Source organism: Calidris pugnax, unplaced genomic scaffold (genome assembly GCF_001431845.1).
Source record: "Calidris pugnax isolate Ruff unplaced genomic scaffold, ASM143184v1 scaffold70, whole genome shotgun sequence".
Taxonomy (NCBI): Eukaryota; Metazoa; Chordata; class Aves; order Charadriiformes; family Scolopacidae; genus Calidris; species Calidris pugnax.
In genome coordinates, this window is record NW_015090862.1 from 13,395,579 (window position 1) to 13,411,289 (window position 15,711).

General features: G+C 39.7%; 1 protein-coding gene across 1 annotated transcript in view; it reads right to left on the bottom strand.

Moving 5' to 3' along the window:
* AGBL1 (ATP/GTP binding protein-like 1) overlaps window positions 1-15,711 on the bottom strand; it is a 309,960-nt gene that overhangs the window by 223,056 nt on the left and 71,193 nt on the right. Inside the window, exons 7-14 of the mRNA XM_014944285.1 lie at window positions 14,838-15,046; window positions 9,705-9,870; window positions 8,664-8,728; window positions 5,872-5,988; window positions 4,288-4,889; window positions 2,253-2,336; window positions 1,035-1,121; window positions 520-668 (exon numbers count right to left, since the gene is read on the bottom strand). Of these exons, the coding sequence (XP_014799771.1) occupies window positions 520-668; window positions 1,035-1,121; window positions 2,253-2,336; window positions 4,288-4,889; window positions 5,872-5,988; window positions 8,664-8,728; window positions 9,705-9,870; window positions 14,838-15,046 (1,479 nt within the window). The remainder of the gene's footprint in view (window positions 1-519; window positions 669-1,034; window positions 1,122-2,252; window positions 2,337-4,287; window positions 4,890-5,871; window positions 5,989-8,663; window positions 8,729-9,704; window positions 9,871-14,837; window positions 15,047-15,711) is intronic.

Below are 15,711 nucleotides of genomic sequence, written 5' to 3' on the forward strand. Positions count from 1 at the left end.
AACCACAGGCTATGACAGGAGCTCAAAGACAACCAGGAACAGAATTTTTTTTATCATTAATATCAGCAGAAGTCTCAGCGGGTCTAAAGGCAGAGATGTCTTTCTGGATAAGATCAAAGAATCATGAATATTTGTTTGAGGATTATCTGTATTTATTTAAATCTTAGAAGCACTTTCCAATCCTATGCTGCTCATTCAATTCAAACAGATTGTATTTTTTTTCACCTCTCCCAACCCCAGTGCTATTCTTCCTCTGTTCTGGTCTCTAAAAACAGAATGATGACACTTTTCCTCCCATAAATCCTCTCCCAGGTCTCAATATTCAGCTTACTCCTCAGTCCTCCTGAGGGTAGAGAAGGGTCCTTTGACAAATCTGAAGTAACTCTTTCCGTGGATTTCAGGGCAGATAAGAATAAAGTTACAATTTCCCTTATAGACGTGGAAAGTTAGAAACCTTTACAACATTGAACAGATATTCCTGTGAAGAGAGGACTCTCCCAATTCCCCAAAGACTCATACCATAATTAAATTGGCTATTCAGCTTCTCACAGTTGATAATGTTGAAGCGATAGGGAACTGCTAATTTCATATCTCGGACTTCAAAGTAGAACCACTGGTGATGGTGGTTGCTGTTGATGTCTGCATTCATAATTAAGTCATACTCAAATCTGTTAAGGAAGACCAGAAAAAAAAATGTTGGTCATGAACACCCCACCAGTCACTGAAGCTGCTGAGAAGAGCAGGTTATACCATCAAATTCATTAATATCCTCCAAGAGTCAAACACCACCATCAAACTAGCGGCGCCCAAACACACCATTAAATACTCACACTTTGTTAGTCACGTCAAAACGTTAAGTTCTGCTTTCTCACTCCTATTACTTTCATGACAATTAGGTGTTGTTACATCAAACTCTGTGTCAGAAAACCTGCTTCCCTAGCCAACCTTTTCCAAACCCAGGAGAACTCCACCATTCCACGCTGTGGTCACAGCAGAAGGGCTGGTTGGGCCACAGCTGCTGCAGGCATACTTACTCACGCACTTGGATGGCTTTGCGAAGGTTTCCCGATTCAAACTTGGAGAAGAATGTCAGACAGCCTGGAGCACCTGGGCTTGAGTGACTGCAGTAAATCAAAACAAGGATACCTGTACTTTGCTACAAAGACAGTCTTCCCTGGCACATTTTGTACACTAATATAGTTTTTTGTAATTTTTTTTATAAGCAAGACTCTGAGAAGTAGCAAGAGGTGAGTAAATCCATAATCTTCCTATTCAATGCAGCATCCTTCCCTACTCTTGTTTAGTATTTCTAAATTGGACTATTGGAGTATTTTGGACTCGATGATCCCGAGGGTCTCTTCCAGTCTAGATGATTCTGTAAATGTCATCATCTTTTCCTTTCCCAGTGCTCCCTTTTGTCCCACTTCATATTTACTTTCTTTATTCCAGTTACTTTCCCCACTGAGTTACTCCCATTACCTTATTAATTGCACGAGGCAGCTCTATACAATTACTATACATTTACTCTTCCCTCATCTATATAGTTTCCTTCTCCTTAATCTTAGAAACCCTTAAATTTATCTTGAACAAATTCATAACTCTCCTATCTCAAACTGTCCCTCTTTTTTTTTTCCCTCTAAAGAACACGCCAGGTCACTCATCCTTCCTCTGAAAGCAATTTCTTCATATTTGGGACCCTCTCAACTGGCTTATACTACATCTTCTCAAGGACCACAATTTCTGGCCATAGTTGGGCTCTTAAAACAGTTCACTCAACTGGATGTTTGTTTTCAGAAACCTTCTGTAAGCATCACACCTTTCAGAGTGCACCCACGACCTGTGACTCTCACCATACAGACACTCAAGTGCAGTCCCAGTGGGAAATGTTGCTTCAGGGTGCGGAGAGACCGTGCCTGGATTTATAGATGTAATTCCCTGCCTCAGATCCAGTGCTTCTCTTCCAAATCACTATGTGCAATGCACACATATCCAGGGACACCATATAGCCCCTTTTGTGTATAGATTTTCTTGTTCTAGATAAGTTTTGAGGCTCTCTTGCTCCAGTGACTTCCAAAATAAATCCTCTCCCCAGAGCTACATCCTAGGAATTCTCCTGTATATTTTTCCAGTTTGGCCTTGACCTCTAGGTTATTTCTTCTATACCTTTATCAAAGCTGAGCAAGTAAACGGAGCTGACTACCTCACCCAGCACTGACAGTGCCCCTGGTTACAGTACTCAATTTATTACCTACCTGGGCTCGTCTAAATCAAAAACAGTTCTGCCTATCACATCACCTGGCTGGATTAAGCGGCGAACATCATCTAGTACTTTGTTCCTGGGGAAAGAAAAAAAAAAAATAAAAATTGTAACGACACTGTGAGAAATCTTGGTATAGGGTAATTTTGCAGAGGAAGTATGAAGAGGCTTAAGAAACTCTTTTGAAGGATGGAAAAAAAAGAGGACTTCTATGTCTATTTCCAGGTGAACTTCATTTGTATATTTATTCTATTACTGTTTTTACCATGAGAAAGTTCCTGCTCCATTCCGTTACAACAAGATGCCTTTTGGGTTAAATGACTGATTCTGTAAAATTTTTATTCTTTACGGTGCTCTGTCAATCTTTATTTATCCCCAGTTCTTCCCAGTCAATGTCAATCTCCCAAACGGCCAGCCTTGCCCCGCGAGGAAATAGCTGCCATAAACCTACTACTCTGTCGTGTAGTGAATGTTGACTCTAAATCAAGCTAATTTCTACTCATTATTAAACTGAAGTTCTCTGATCTCTAAAGGTGATCAAATGTGGAACACCAGATTTTCTTCCTGACCTTTGCAGCAATCATGTTATGCCCTGAAGCTTGATATGATTATTCCCATTTTAGCTGTACAGTTACACATGTTATTACAGTCATAAAAGTAAATCTTTTAGAGCAACAGTGCAAGGAGAAGATGGTAGAGTGATTTTACCTCTAAATAAGATTTTCAGCTTTTATATTTGCTGCAGAAACAACCGTTATCTCCCTAGAGGTCAGAAATTAGCAGCCTTCACAAACACCATTTGATTAGGGTTGACCAACTTTAAAGTTTAGCACAGAATCCAGCCTCTTTGGTATCTACTAATAATTCCCTATGCCACTAAAAGGAAAGACAGAGTCATTGCACACAGCCACATGTGGAACAGACAAAAAGGTAGTCATAAGAAGAGCTTCCTCTCCCAGCACAGCTTCAAAATACAGCTTTTTCCTCATCTGAAGTCCTGAAACAACAGGAGAAAAACAGTAGCCTCTAGCAGTGTGCCATAGGGGAGATCTGCTCTTCTTTCTTTCTGCGTGTTGCATGCCATATACGTTGTCTTCTAGTAGGCTGGCCAGCAGGAAGGGAAAGCAGCTTACTTACCTTGTCCCCACTGATGCTCTCTAGCTCATGAGGGACTTCCCAGAAGCAGGTGCACGTGCTAGGGGAGGAGGAGAAGCTTCTGGAGGACCCCATGGAGCAGGCAGAGAGAAGGGGGGACACAGCAGCAGAAGGGTAGACAGGGAGATTCCCAAGAACAGCCTGACACAGACACACAGCTCCAAGAGGACAGAATGGATATTTCCTTACAAAGCCAGATGGGACCATCGTTGCACACACTAAAGGCAGCTGGATTAAGAGGAAGACTGAAGGCAAAAACACATCCCAAAAGGACAGAGTCTTCTCCATCTCAAAAATGAGCCTGTTCTCATTTGTGTTCTAAAAAGGTCACAGATTCACAGCTTATTCTCGGTTTTGGTCCACTTACTTCAGGGAAAAGCCACTAGTAAACCTATATCAGAGCTTTGACCAGTTTAGAGTCCCATCGTATACACAGATACTTTTATCAATAACTAGTTTAATCAATAACAATTTGGAATATGAGAGAGGTGAGTCTTTATGGATTCACAGAAACCATAAAAATCTCACTGCGAGGTTGCCTCTACCACCTTCACCAATGAGACAAAGAAAGCAGCTCACAGAGTTCACAGTTTACCCACTGACACACAGAAAATCCATGTCAGAGATAGGAAATAAGCCTGCTGATTCTTAATCCTGTTCATAATCCAGTTAGATACCATTTTCCTTTCCTCAGGAGGAAAATCTAAATAAAACCATCCTGTTTGGCCTATCTCCTTGCAGCAAATCACTGAATAGCCCAAAACTCATTCTATAACTTCCTAAAACATTCAGAGATGTGAGAATCAGAACCTACAGAAACCAAATCTTGAGCCTGAGGGCTCTAGCTGTGGCAATTAATATTAAAGCACAATCACCTTTGAACCCCATACTTGCGCTCCAACATGGGCTTGCTGTAAGGAGGTGGCTGGTGACCCCAGAAATCAGGAAATGCCACATCTTTGTAGTCTGGTATGGACTTCACACATTTGGCCCTAGCTATGTAGAAGCGAGGGCTGTGGAACGGGATATTCCCTTGGTGTTTCTCCAGAAGATTTGTCACTGTGTCTGAGCTCTCCAACCTCCCTCCAGGACTAGGACTGATTGAGGCCTCACATTCAGGGTAAAACATTTTTTGGTACCAAGCAGCCTCTTTTGGGAGGGGACACAAAGTAAGTGCATGATTCCTGGCTGGATCTTCCCCTTTACAGGAGTCTTCATCTTGGGCTGCTTCTACAGTGTCTCTCTTTTCATCAGTCAAATCCCATTTGCATTTTTCCTTCTTTGTCCAGCTCTGCTGTGGGACTTCGAAACCCTTTTCTCTTGGATCTGGTCCCATCTCTGTGACACTTTGGTTTCTCCATCTGCAGTTTGGATGTTTCACAGAAGTAGCACTTGGAATGAAATGAGAGGGAGTAGAGGGAAGACTCTCAGTCCTGTCCTCCAAGCTCTTCTCTTCCTCAGATTCTGATTCAAGCTCCTTTAAATTTAAAAAGCAGAAGAAATTAAAAGAAACTGAAGACAGATTGTGCCTCCTTCCAGAGAAAATCTTTCAAGGAAGAAAGAAAAAAATATTTACAAATCTCCCAAAACTCATCCAATAAGACAGTCAGAGTAAAATCAGTCCCATGGACCACCTGCCAGAATTTCTTTATCCACAAAGCTGTTTCAACAGTAGTCCTTAGAAACTAAAAGGATCAGACTGAGTCATCTGGGTGAGTCATCTCCAACCAAAGATGATTGTTCTAACAAATTAGGGAAGAAAAATCACAAAGCATTTTTTCAGAACATAAATGTTCCAGCAAGGTAGAGGAGGCCAATCTGTCGTGGAAAACTCCACCCCTGCCTTCATGCAAGTGTATAAATTAATCCTATTTGGCTACTTATGGTCATAATTAGTGTCACAGCATTTTGTCTACCGGAGATACATAAGTCAGTGGTCCTTTCCAGATTCATATTGGAATGACGGCTTTCAGCTCTCCTAAATTCCAAGACTTGTAATGAGTGCAATACTTCCTTTCATTTTTTGTCCCAAACTACAACAGAACAATGATTTGAACAGTGCATTTCACTCAGCGGCAGTGCAATCTTCTCTATCACTTCCTTCAAAACACTAGTTGACAGTATTTATTTTCCACTTCTCATTCTGATCTTGATATTGCCGTTGAAATTTCCAGCAAGGATACAAATTATTATCTGACAGATTTTTCATGTGGCAATTGATTCAATAGTCCCTAGTTAATCCATACAGCCGAATGTGCACAAAACAACATCACTCTCGGTTCTTGATTCACACCAATACACTACACCAAAAAGTCTTAATCTTTGATTTTCTAGTCCTATAAGATATTTACATTTCCTTTTGCAATAGACTTGTCTAGTTATCTCTTGTTAGTACTCTTTCAAGTACACATTAAACTCTTGAATGTTCACAAATAAAGGAAACCATACCATGATAGTACCTGAAAATTATGGGAGAGTTCTGGACACATTGCTTCATATTGTCCAAGCTCTTCCTCTGGCCGGTCAAGCACTGCCCTTGACCTCAACTTGTTCACGTCTGTCTCCAAGTCATAATCCTACAAAAGCAGAATTAGAATAGCATGAATATTAAACATGCCCCACAAGATGACTGTTAAAGTAATATTCTGGATAATACCTTTGATTTCTAATGATATCATACTCCTTTAATAAGTCCCATAACTGTTCTTTCCATACTCATGAAGGCTGTTAAAGTCATTTTATGGAAGACAGGGGCGCAACAGGAAAGACTACACCATGAAAAAGGGGAATTTGATGTTTTGGTATTTGAGTCCCTAAGTAGTGATACCATGAAAAGATAGTTTCAAAAAAGCATCAAGCCTGAAATTTTAACTTTTTTATAAGCACTTCATCTTGGCAGGTTTCAAAATAAGAAACACCAACAACTATTAGTTATTTATGAGCATATGAACTATTCCCTTGCTTATGTTGTGTAAACCAGTAAGCACAGGTCCTCAAGATACAATCGGTAATATTCTTATTCAAAGAAACAACAATCAAACAAATGTATATTTAGCAAGAAACTTCTCTAAGTATATCAAAGGCAAAATTGTCCTTATAGGCTATCAGCAAAATTAGAAAGCTTGACACTTCTGTCTTTGATTTAGGCAACCATGTGATTCCTCTGAGTGCCTACCAATCCAACAGAAAAACCCACATCTGTATCATTGAACTTGCGGGCACCAATTGCTTATATTTTATTTTTATCTCTGAATGCTGCTTATAAAAATCTGTGAAACTCTTGCTCAATCCATCTTATATACTCTCCAACTTTCTTGATATTTTTATAGAGAAAAAAGCTTTTTAGATCTCTACTATCAGCGAATCAGGGATAAGAACTGTATCTGAAACTTTCACAGTCAAAGGCCACTGTGCATTGATGGTGCAGCCTCCTCCGTATCAGATACAAGAACCAAAACCAAACTGTGTCAAGCATTCAGTCATTGCACAAGAAACTAGGAAGAGGAGGATGGAGACTGGTGACTGGCCATTACACTACATTATTCAAATAATTCAACATATCATTAGTAAGTATTCCCCACCAAATGCCAGCAAAATAGAGATTTGCTCTGGATAAATAGACACATTTCCAAAGCCATTATCAAAAGAAAAAAATAAAAATTGCCAGAATGCAAAAGCATCCATGGCATTTCAAACCTTGAACCACACTTGTATTGCAAAGCAGAGTTTGAGCTGCTGTTTGGGCCCAGTTGAAAAGGCAATGAAGAGCTGCACAGAGTATTTGAGATCAGTTTAAAAGGATTTGCCAGTAACAGCTCAATGATGCATAAGCAGTTTCAAACTTGAAGATATGAGTTGGGAAGGATAGATGGTTGATGTGATGATTTTGATTTTCATAAAACTGTCTGAACAGTTACTGATAGAAGTGCAGAGCTAAGTTTCAGTTTGGTTGGTGTTACTAGTATGCACAAATACACGTTATGTACCTGTGAAAACGTTTGTAAATCATATCAATATCAGGAAACATTTTGCAAGTGATATCTGATACAAAAAAGGTAAAGTGAAAGTTCATTATCCATTCCCTGCTTGTTTTCACTTTAGAAAGATTTGTCACGGGTGATATACGACCAGCAGACCAGACAAACAGTACTTTAAACTCATACTCAGAGTTGGCTCTTTGGCAAAAAAGCTCTGCTCATACCTACTTGATAAATCTTTATGAATAATAAAATAGTTCAGAGGCATATAGGATCTGTTTCTGAATTAATAACTAATTAAAGAGGGAGATAAATTCACTATGAACCTTATTCATAATAAGCATCTTGACAAGCTCTAATATTCAGATAAAAACAGACAAACAGGGGCAAGTTAGGACACTTTTTAACTTCCTTTTTTTCATTGGGTGACATCAGTTTAATTCTTGAGGAGAAAAAGACCCAGCAAGCAATGAAAACACCCTTCCATAGAAGTCTCAATCATATCTAATTAGACCATATTTGCAACTTCATTTCTTTAATTTGCCTTCCCAAACCACTTTATGTGGATAAGACTTATTAGCAGCATTCACTGCTTCACATTTGCATATGTGCTTGTATATATTTTCACAACAAAAAATTGTGCACTCTCATCCTCAGCTGTTTGGTTTTTTGCCAGTTAGGTCATGCCAGGCAGAGTGCAAAGGGTGAAGTCAGAATTCTTGACTAATTCATTATATTATTTGTCTGTGCACAGCAGCAAATAAAGAAGGAATCCAGGTTCAAACAGCCCAGCTGTGGCTTAAAAGAACTAACCTTTTTCTTAGGGTAGGTCCACAGCCCAAGTATGCTCCAATATGGGAAGGAGAAGAGGGTTAATCTTTCCTAGATGACAGTTCATTTTTCCCTAAGTGACATTTCTGGTCTATACACCTAGACAAATCAAAGATTCATCATTTATCCCTGACTGTACATGTGATTCTAATAGTCACTGGTCAGTCTCTCTGCAGAGAGACTCACCAAACCCTCACCATCCTGGGTGACAAGTATGGCAATTAAGATAAATGCAAAGGTCTCTCTTCAGCGGAAGTCAGTGCTTTCTCTTTTTCTTCTTTCAAGTATCTTTCTATTATTTTATTATTCATGTAGTGTATTTATGAGAGACCACATGTGTATCTACATGCTCTGCTTAGCTTATCAGGATGTCAAAACAGACAATGAAGAGTTTTACTTTCCAGTATATGAACGATTAAGGAAACCATGGCTCATATACCTACCTCCTCCTTATTCTCCAAATTCTCATTATTTTCAGCCTCTTCCTCTCCATCACTCTCGTAGCCACCTGCAGCAGTAGTAAAGAGGTAGAGGTAAAGGCTTTCATCTTAATATTTCTCTCTGGCTTTTGACAGAAATATGTGCAATCTCTCCTGTGTGTGCCACATGCCTTCAAACTACAATCCACCACAACCCTGATTAAAGCAGATACCATTTGTTAATTTAGTATAAATGAATTTGGCACTAAACCTCCCACTTTTTAAAGCTCTGTTCTCTTGGATTTGAGCATTGCCTTTCAAAACCATGCACAAATCCATGATATGGATCCAACTCGTATTACAAAGCAATACAGCGATTTTCTGCTTGGCTGCAACGATATTACAGGATGCTCTTAATCTATATTATCTAGATTAGGGTGTTTTACTGCTATCATCATTATAGTATTTGAAAATCTTCCATATGAAACTGAAAACCACAGAGAAATTGCTTGTGTGTATCATGGAGTCTACCATTTCTCCTTCTCTGTAGAGTGGCTATCCTGCTTATGCTTAAGTTTTGCTTTCCAGCCAAGTACTCACACCTTTTACTCATGCAGTGTGACCACTATCTGCTTTTATTTTAGAAAGGAAAAAGGATAATACTTTTTGCAATTCTGTACTGAAAAAGCTACAGGGCAGTGATCCCCCCACAAACAGTCATGCACAGGCACAACTGTCTCTCTCTCTGTTGTTGTTGTGGAGCAATGGCATCTTCAGCCTCTGCCATGCTCACTCCATTCCATTATTTTTTGGATAACAGAAAGATTTTTTTCTCCCGGGTCCTTTTAATTTTCTCTCATTTATTCTCTAAACAGAATCTCCAAGCTTTGAGAAGACCTATGAATAATTTCATGACTACTGAGTGACACTGTAGACCATCAGATCAATTTTAACTGTAAGTCTCAGGACTAGGCCGCCAAGACTCTCTTCCCGAGATCCCACATTTCATTCTCGCATCCGGCTCCTTTTCCTCCTACTGAATTCACCTTTTAGTCATTTATTTACCTTCATACCCCTCACATGGAGGTTCAGCCTTGGCGTTCCCAGGAAGTGGGAAGGAATAGGAACTTCTTACTGTCGCCACAGGCAGAGGCTCCTTGGGAAAGCACTTTCTCAGAATCTGAGTTGCAGTGTTTATGATAGGATCCAGATTTTTGCAAAACAAACAGTCCTAGGAATGAAAGGAGAACAATGTTAAGAATTGTCTCTTACAATTGTCCTCCTATTACACACAATCCCCCAGAGCAGAGGCATTCTTCTGATTGGAATATGAAATTCTTACGTTTATGGCTTTTTTCCCTGCTCCCTCCTCGTTTTCGGTTCCACCCCCCAAAACACACCTTTTTTTTACCATAAAAGAAATACATCTGGAACAACCTTAAGTTCTTGCAGACAATTTCTTACAGAAATATAGGCTAGCATAGACCTCAGAGGACTTCCATTGGTGCAGGTCATGTAGAAGACACTCTGCTCTAAAACATTATAGTCAGGGTATATTGAAGAAAGGCACAATGGTAGCATAAGCTGAAATATCACAGTAACTGGTAACAGTAGCACTGAAAAGATGCCAACACACACCAAAAGCTGTGCTTGTAGCATCTTCACCACAACCAGAGCTATCATGCCAACACTAACACAGGTTGCTAGCACAGTTACACCATTATTTCACTGTACTTCATGTACACAATCTGTATTCAAAGAGAGCATTCCCACTGTACTTTGTTCTAATGGTAACACATTAGGTCCAGTAATTAGTCTGAAAGATCACTATGTCATAAAATATTTCATTCCTGCAGTATTGCATATTTTCTGCTCCTATAATCCAGAGTAGGAAGCAGAGGTGTAAGGTGCTATGAAAGCCCAGATGTACTTTGAAGACAGAATGCTTTGGTGGCTTTATTACCATGCTATGCAAGTGAACTCTTTGGTCTTTAGTTGCAAAGAGAACCACTCCCTTTCCCCCCGAACTAAAATCAAAGACCTTCTGGGGGATCATAACTGTATGTTTTCAATATAACAGATAGAGTTTGGATAAGCAAATTATAGCTTCTGCACAATGGTGAAGTTGTTTAAAACCAATAGGTGGAATGCTCAGAAAACCAAGTCATTGAATTTCCCCAAGCCCAGCGCATCCGTACCACAGCTTCCAGCAGAGCAACTGACTAATCAATGTCATATCATACCTAAATCCCACTGTGCCTATCAGCATGTTATCTTTACTGGTCTTGGACTAAAAATTAGCTCATCATAACAGGAACGTAAGTCAAATAAGCAGCACAAATGTTCTATAAGGCAAAAGAGGAATATTACAATACTTTCTAATACCATTTAATATTTTGGCATCCCTTCAGCACAGATAAAATGGAACAGCCCAGAGGGCAGAATAGATATTTTGTGCCATTGTCTGACAGCCTATAGTCAGGATTTGGGCTGGACAAAACCCAATAAATACAATGACCAAAGTACTTATTATAATCAGGAACAGAAAAATGACTGTATTAGGTATTTTTTTTTTTTGGTTGTACAGGATTTTATTCTGTTTTCACATGTATGATTGAATGGCATTATAAGATTCAGTGGGATTAACCAGGATTCCTGTAGGGAGGCTAGAAAAATCATCTAAAGCTGACATGCTTACCAGACTCACTATAAGAATCTTAATATGTATTTCTAGATCTCTGGCTGTTAGGAACAAGGGAGAGAGAGAGAATTTTGAAAGCATCTCCAAGGAAAGTTTTATTGTGGTTAGAGAAAACACCAAGGAGAATTGGTTTCTATTTCCAGTGTTTCGATTTATTTGTTTGTTCATGTGGTGTTTGGTTGCCTTTGTTTGCTTGTTATTAAAGGAAAGATAAAGTAAGTTTGTCTACATGTGGGAGCAGAACAACTTTCTTGAATAGTCTTACTATAGTTTACTAAATCCATTCTGGTTTTACTAGAACAGTGAACACAGGACTGCCTTGGGCCAGCCATCTTAATTCACTGCCAAGTAAATCGAGGTAGTCAAGAACAACACATGTTCATCCAGACAATAAGCTTCCACACATCGAGTTATTCAATGATGCTGTTTGAAAGCCTTATTTTTCTTTACAGCAAATTAGCTTACAAGTGCAAACAAGCCTCCAGATACCTTACAGGGAAATTGAGGGACTGTTTTCATTACTGTTCATAAAGTGCTCTCAGATTCCAGGATAACACAGTCTACAGATGACTGAAAAGTGTTCTGTCACTCTATTAGAAAAGCCTTTTTTACTGACACCTGAGAAATAGACAGACAACTGCTTTGTATGTGTGTAAACTATCCCACTTATTTTGCAGTGGGATATTATGAATGAGGAAAGAGACTGAATCTTTAGCTCAGAAAACCCATGTAAAGCTAACCTGAATTCAGGGGATCTGCTTTTTAGCCTCCACACTCAATCTTTTCTCTACTGAATCTGGAATAGCCCAGATATTATCATACATATGTGATGTATACAAAAAAAAGAGGTTTCAATATGATGGTAAGGCAAAAGGTAATGATGCGAATGGATGCTACTACTGGGAAACACTGAGTGACGTATAGGATAATATTGGATAATATTATTGGATAATAATATTGAATAATATTATCCTACAGTAGATGCTAGTACAGGAAGGCTGAAGAGAAACCAGGAGAGCCTAAAAAATTAGATGAATAAGTGATAAAATAGCAAAATAATGTTCTATGCACCAGTCTCTCTTAAAGTGAATACAGGTCTGTTTTCTTGTCTCAGAGTAGGCAGCTCTCTATCACTGCACGCACAGCCAGCCAGTGGCTGATGTGAATATACCATTTAACAACCAAGGAAGTCTAAGCAGGGCCTGGAAAAAGGAATGGGAGCAGAAAGTGCTGCCTTTTCATGAGTGATTTCATTATCTAAAATTATTTTTCATTCCAGGTAGAAGTGGAACTCAGAACATCTCTAAATTCTCCTCAAATAAAGTAGCAGTCTCTTCTAATCTATGTAAGGAGGCAGTCTTTGAACTGTTGGCTCTTCCTGTAAAGACATAGGCTTAAGGGCTATTAAAAGCTCAGGTATTTCAGCTGTCCATCAGCCCATACAATAAGCAGCTGGAGAGGTTTCAATTGAAAACCAGCCTTGTAAATAAGAGTTTCACTGGAGGTTGTTAAAACAAACTAATCTTGGCAAAACTTTCCATTTCAATAGATTGAAAAAATTAAAAAAGTTTCAGCAGAACTTTTCTGGCCAGCTTTTAACACATTTAAAAGTCTCGTTAGCTGCTCACAGTTTGGTCAAGGCTAATAAACACAGCAAGAAAATTCCTAGAGGCACTGAAATATTGTCTACATACAAAGAAACATGGCTCTCCCAAGCAGGAGCTGTTTATCTTGCCTTGTCTTGCTCTCTTACTACAGACTGCAGCTCCTCTCAGGAGATTTCCCCTTTTCAATCTGCCATGAAGATTATGAAGATTTTAGTAGCAGCGGCAGCAGCCTCTACCTCTTGTCACAGTAGGGAAGAGCATGAGTGAGACCTCCTAGGGCTGCCAGATTCCTCCCAACACCTCATGTCTTGGAGAGACACTGTAAGACTGATAATATCCTAAAGATGAAGTGAGGGAACATCAACATTTGAATATATTAACCTTGGTAATTTCCCTTCCAAGATCTCCCTAGTAGAGCACAGTAGGAAAAACAAAGCAAACTGGAGGCCCCTGAAGCTGTCATTTCCGCTCCACTTCTAACCTTTGGAAGGATTAGAGTTATCAGTGTTCACTGCAGTCTTAGTGTGTCATTTCCTGTTTGTTCACCCAAGGTGACCCCATGTTTGCACTTTCCATGGGGTTGCTCCCAGGCTGAGCTATCAGGAGATGTTAGCTCAGAAAGCTACACAGGCCATAGGAGGCTCTTGAGAGGGAACAAGCTGACATCTACCCTCAAGCAGCTGTTGCCATCCACCCTATTCAAGTTTCTGTAGACCAGAGACTTCTCATTAACAGAGGTCATACTCCTTTTGGTCACCTCATCCCACCTGAAAAAACAGTCAATTCCTCATGAGAGAAATGAAGTGGAAAAAACTCTCCCAATTACCATCTATAACTAGTAAAAATATCCTTCAGTCACAGTAGAATTGTTCATGATATCGATGGGAAAGGTGAAGAAGCAAGTAACACTGATCATAAGGCAATGGATTTTCTGGAGGAGAAGGAAACAGATTTTTCATTCTGTCTGTGATGGTGCCAGGAGGAGATATGGCACTGGGAAGTGAGAATGACAATGGGAACATTCCTTGTGGAATCACATGGATCAAGAACTGAAGGTTTTTCCATAAGTGACTTTTCAAAAAAAGGCTATGGAAGAACGTTGGTGAGACACTCGGAGGAAACTGGTGCTGTTCTGTACCTGTCCTTTCTATACCTTACAGGGATCCCATCCTCAGGACCAAGTCATCTTGAGGGACCCACATTAATGTGTCACAAGATTAAAGCTGGGCCTACTGAAAAACAGCTGATATATGTTTCTCATTTGTAAAGGCCTCACTAAATCACCACTATTTTTGTGTGGTGAGGCACTGGAACAGGTTGCCCAGGGAAGTTGTGGATGCCCCATCCCTGGAGGTGTTCAAGGCTGGGCTGGATGGGGCTTTGAGCAACCTGCTCTAGTGGGAGGTGTCCCTGCCCATGGCAGGGGGGTTGGAAATAGATGATCTTTAAGGTCCCTTCCAACCCAAACCACTCTATGATTCTACGGTTGACCGGGTGGAATTATCTATCTGGAGACCTGGAAGAACTTGAAACAACTAAGCAGTGCTTCTGTGGAGACACTGCATTGTTCTTTAGGAGATGAAGTCCAAGAGGACAGTGGGATCCACAGGGGAGGAGAAAAAAAAAGCATTAAAAAACCTGGACTATAATTCCCGTGAGGCGTAGTAGGAGTTAAAATTAGTTTTAAACTGAGACATTTCAACTTTTCTGAAGTACTAAGTGTGAAAAAGTCAATAGTTTTAACATTAACATTTAACATTTTAACATTATAATTTTTTCATTTGTATGTTATATAAATTCAGGATAAAACCATGGGATTTTGTTCCCTGTGAGGTATAACCCAGCACTAACAAACAATCCATCTCACTTAAGCACAAAAGCACCATTTACCTGTATACTTGTGAAGAGAATCTCCATACCCTGGGAACAAAGGAAAGTTTCTCTGCCCAGCTGGATGTTGGTGATGTGCTTTAGGCAGAGCAGAAGACCCCTACGAATATAGATGTAGTTGTTGGAGACGTCATTGCGATGCCAGTCTTGATAGAGTCTCAGCAATCCACCCAGGTAGCCTCTGTTCACGGCCCGTCGGCTGTTAGATTCTGAAAACAGAGAGAAAAGGAAGAATTAAACTCTTTCCACTATTCATGCTGTTTGACAACCACATGGTTACTCAATGTTCAAGCTTAGACTTTTAACACCTGCTCATTCTTGCTTAATGGTCTCAGTTAATTTCATTTATTTTTTTTTCCCCACACAGTGAAAGGTGTTGTTATTTGCTAAGCATGAACTAGGCTCTTGGATTTGTACATGAAAAAAAAAAATGTGCGGTCTCTCTCCTGTCTAGGTGGAAATGGCTGCTCCAGAAGCCTTCAGATGAACCAAATTCTGGGTGGGGAAAGGGCAGAGCCCATATCTCCTTTCAAATGCTAATAAACTTAATTCCACTTGCAGCAGTATATGAGCTCCTGAAACTAAAGAAGCTCCTGAGGAATGAGTAAAGCTAAAGAACAATAAGATTAGTCAACAGCAGGTCATATAATCTTCACATAGTACTGTATTTCAGTCCTGAGAGAACACCTTGCTGAGATCAACAAATACAGAAGCCTTGTAGTTGTACAATCCTGTCACAGCCAGCAAAATTGTGTTTAACTTTCGAACACACACCTGTATACAAAAGCCATGAATCAAATGGTTCTGGAAAACCACAGTATTTAAAAATTAGCAAAACACCAACATAAGCAGCAGCAGTTTGGGTTTTTTTTCT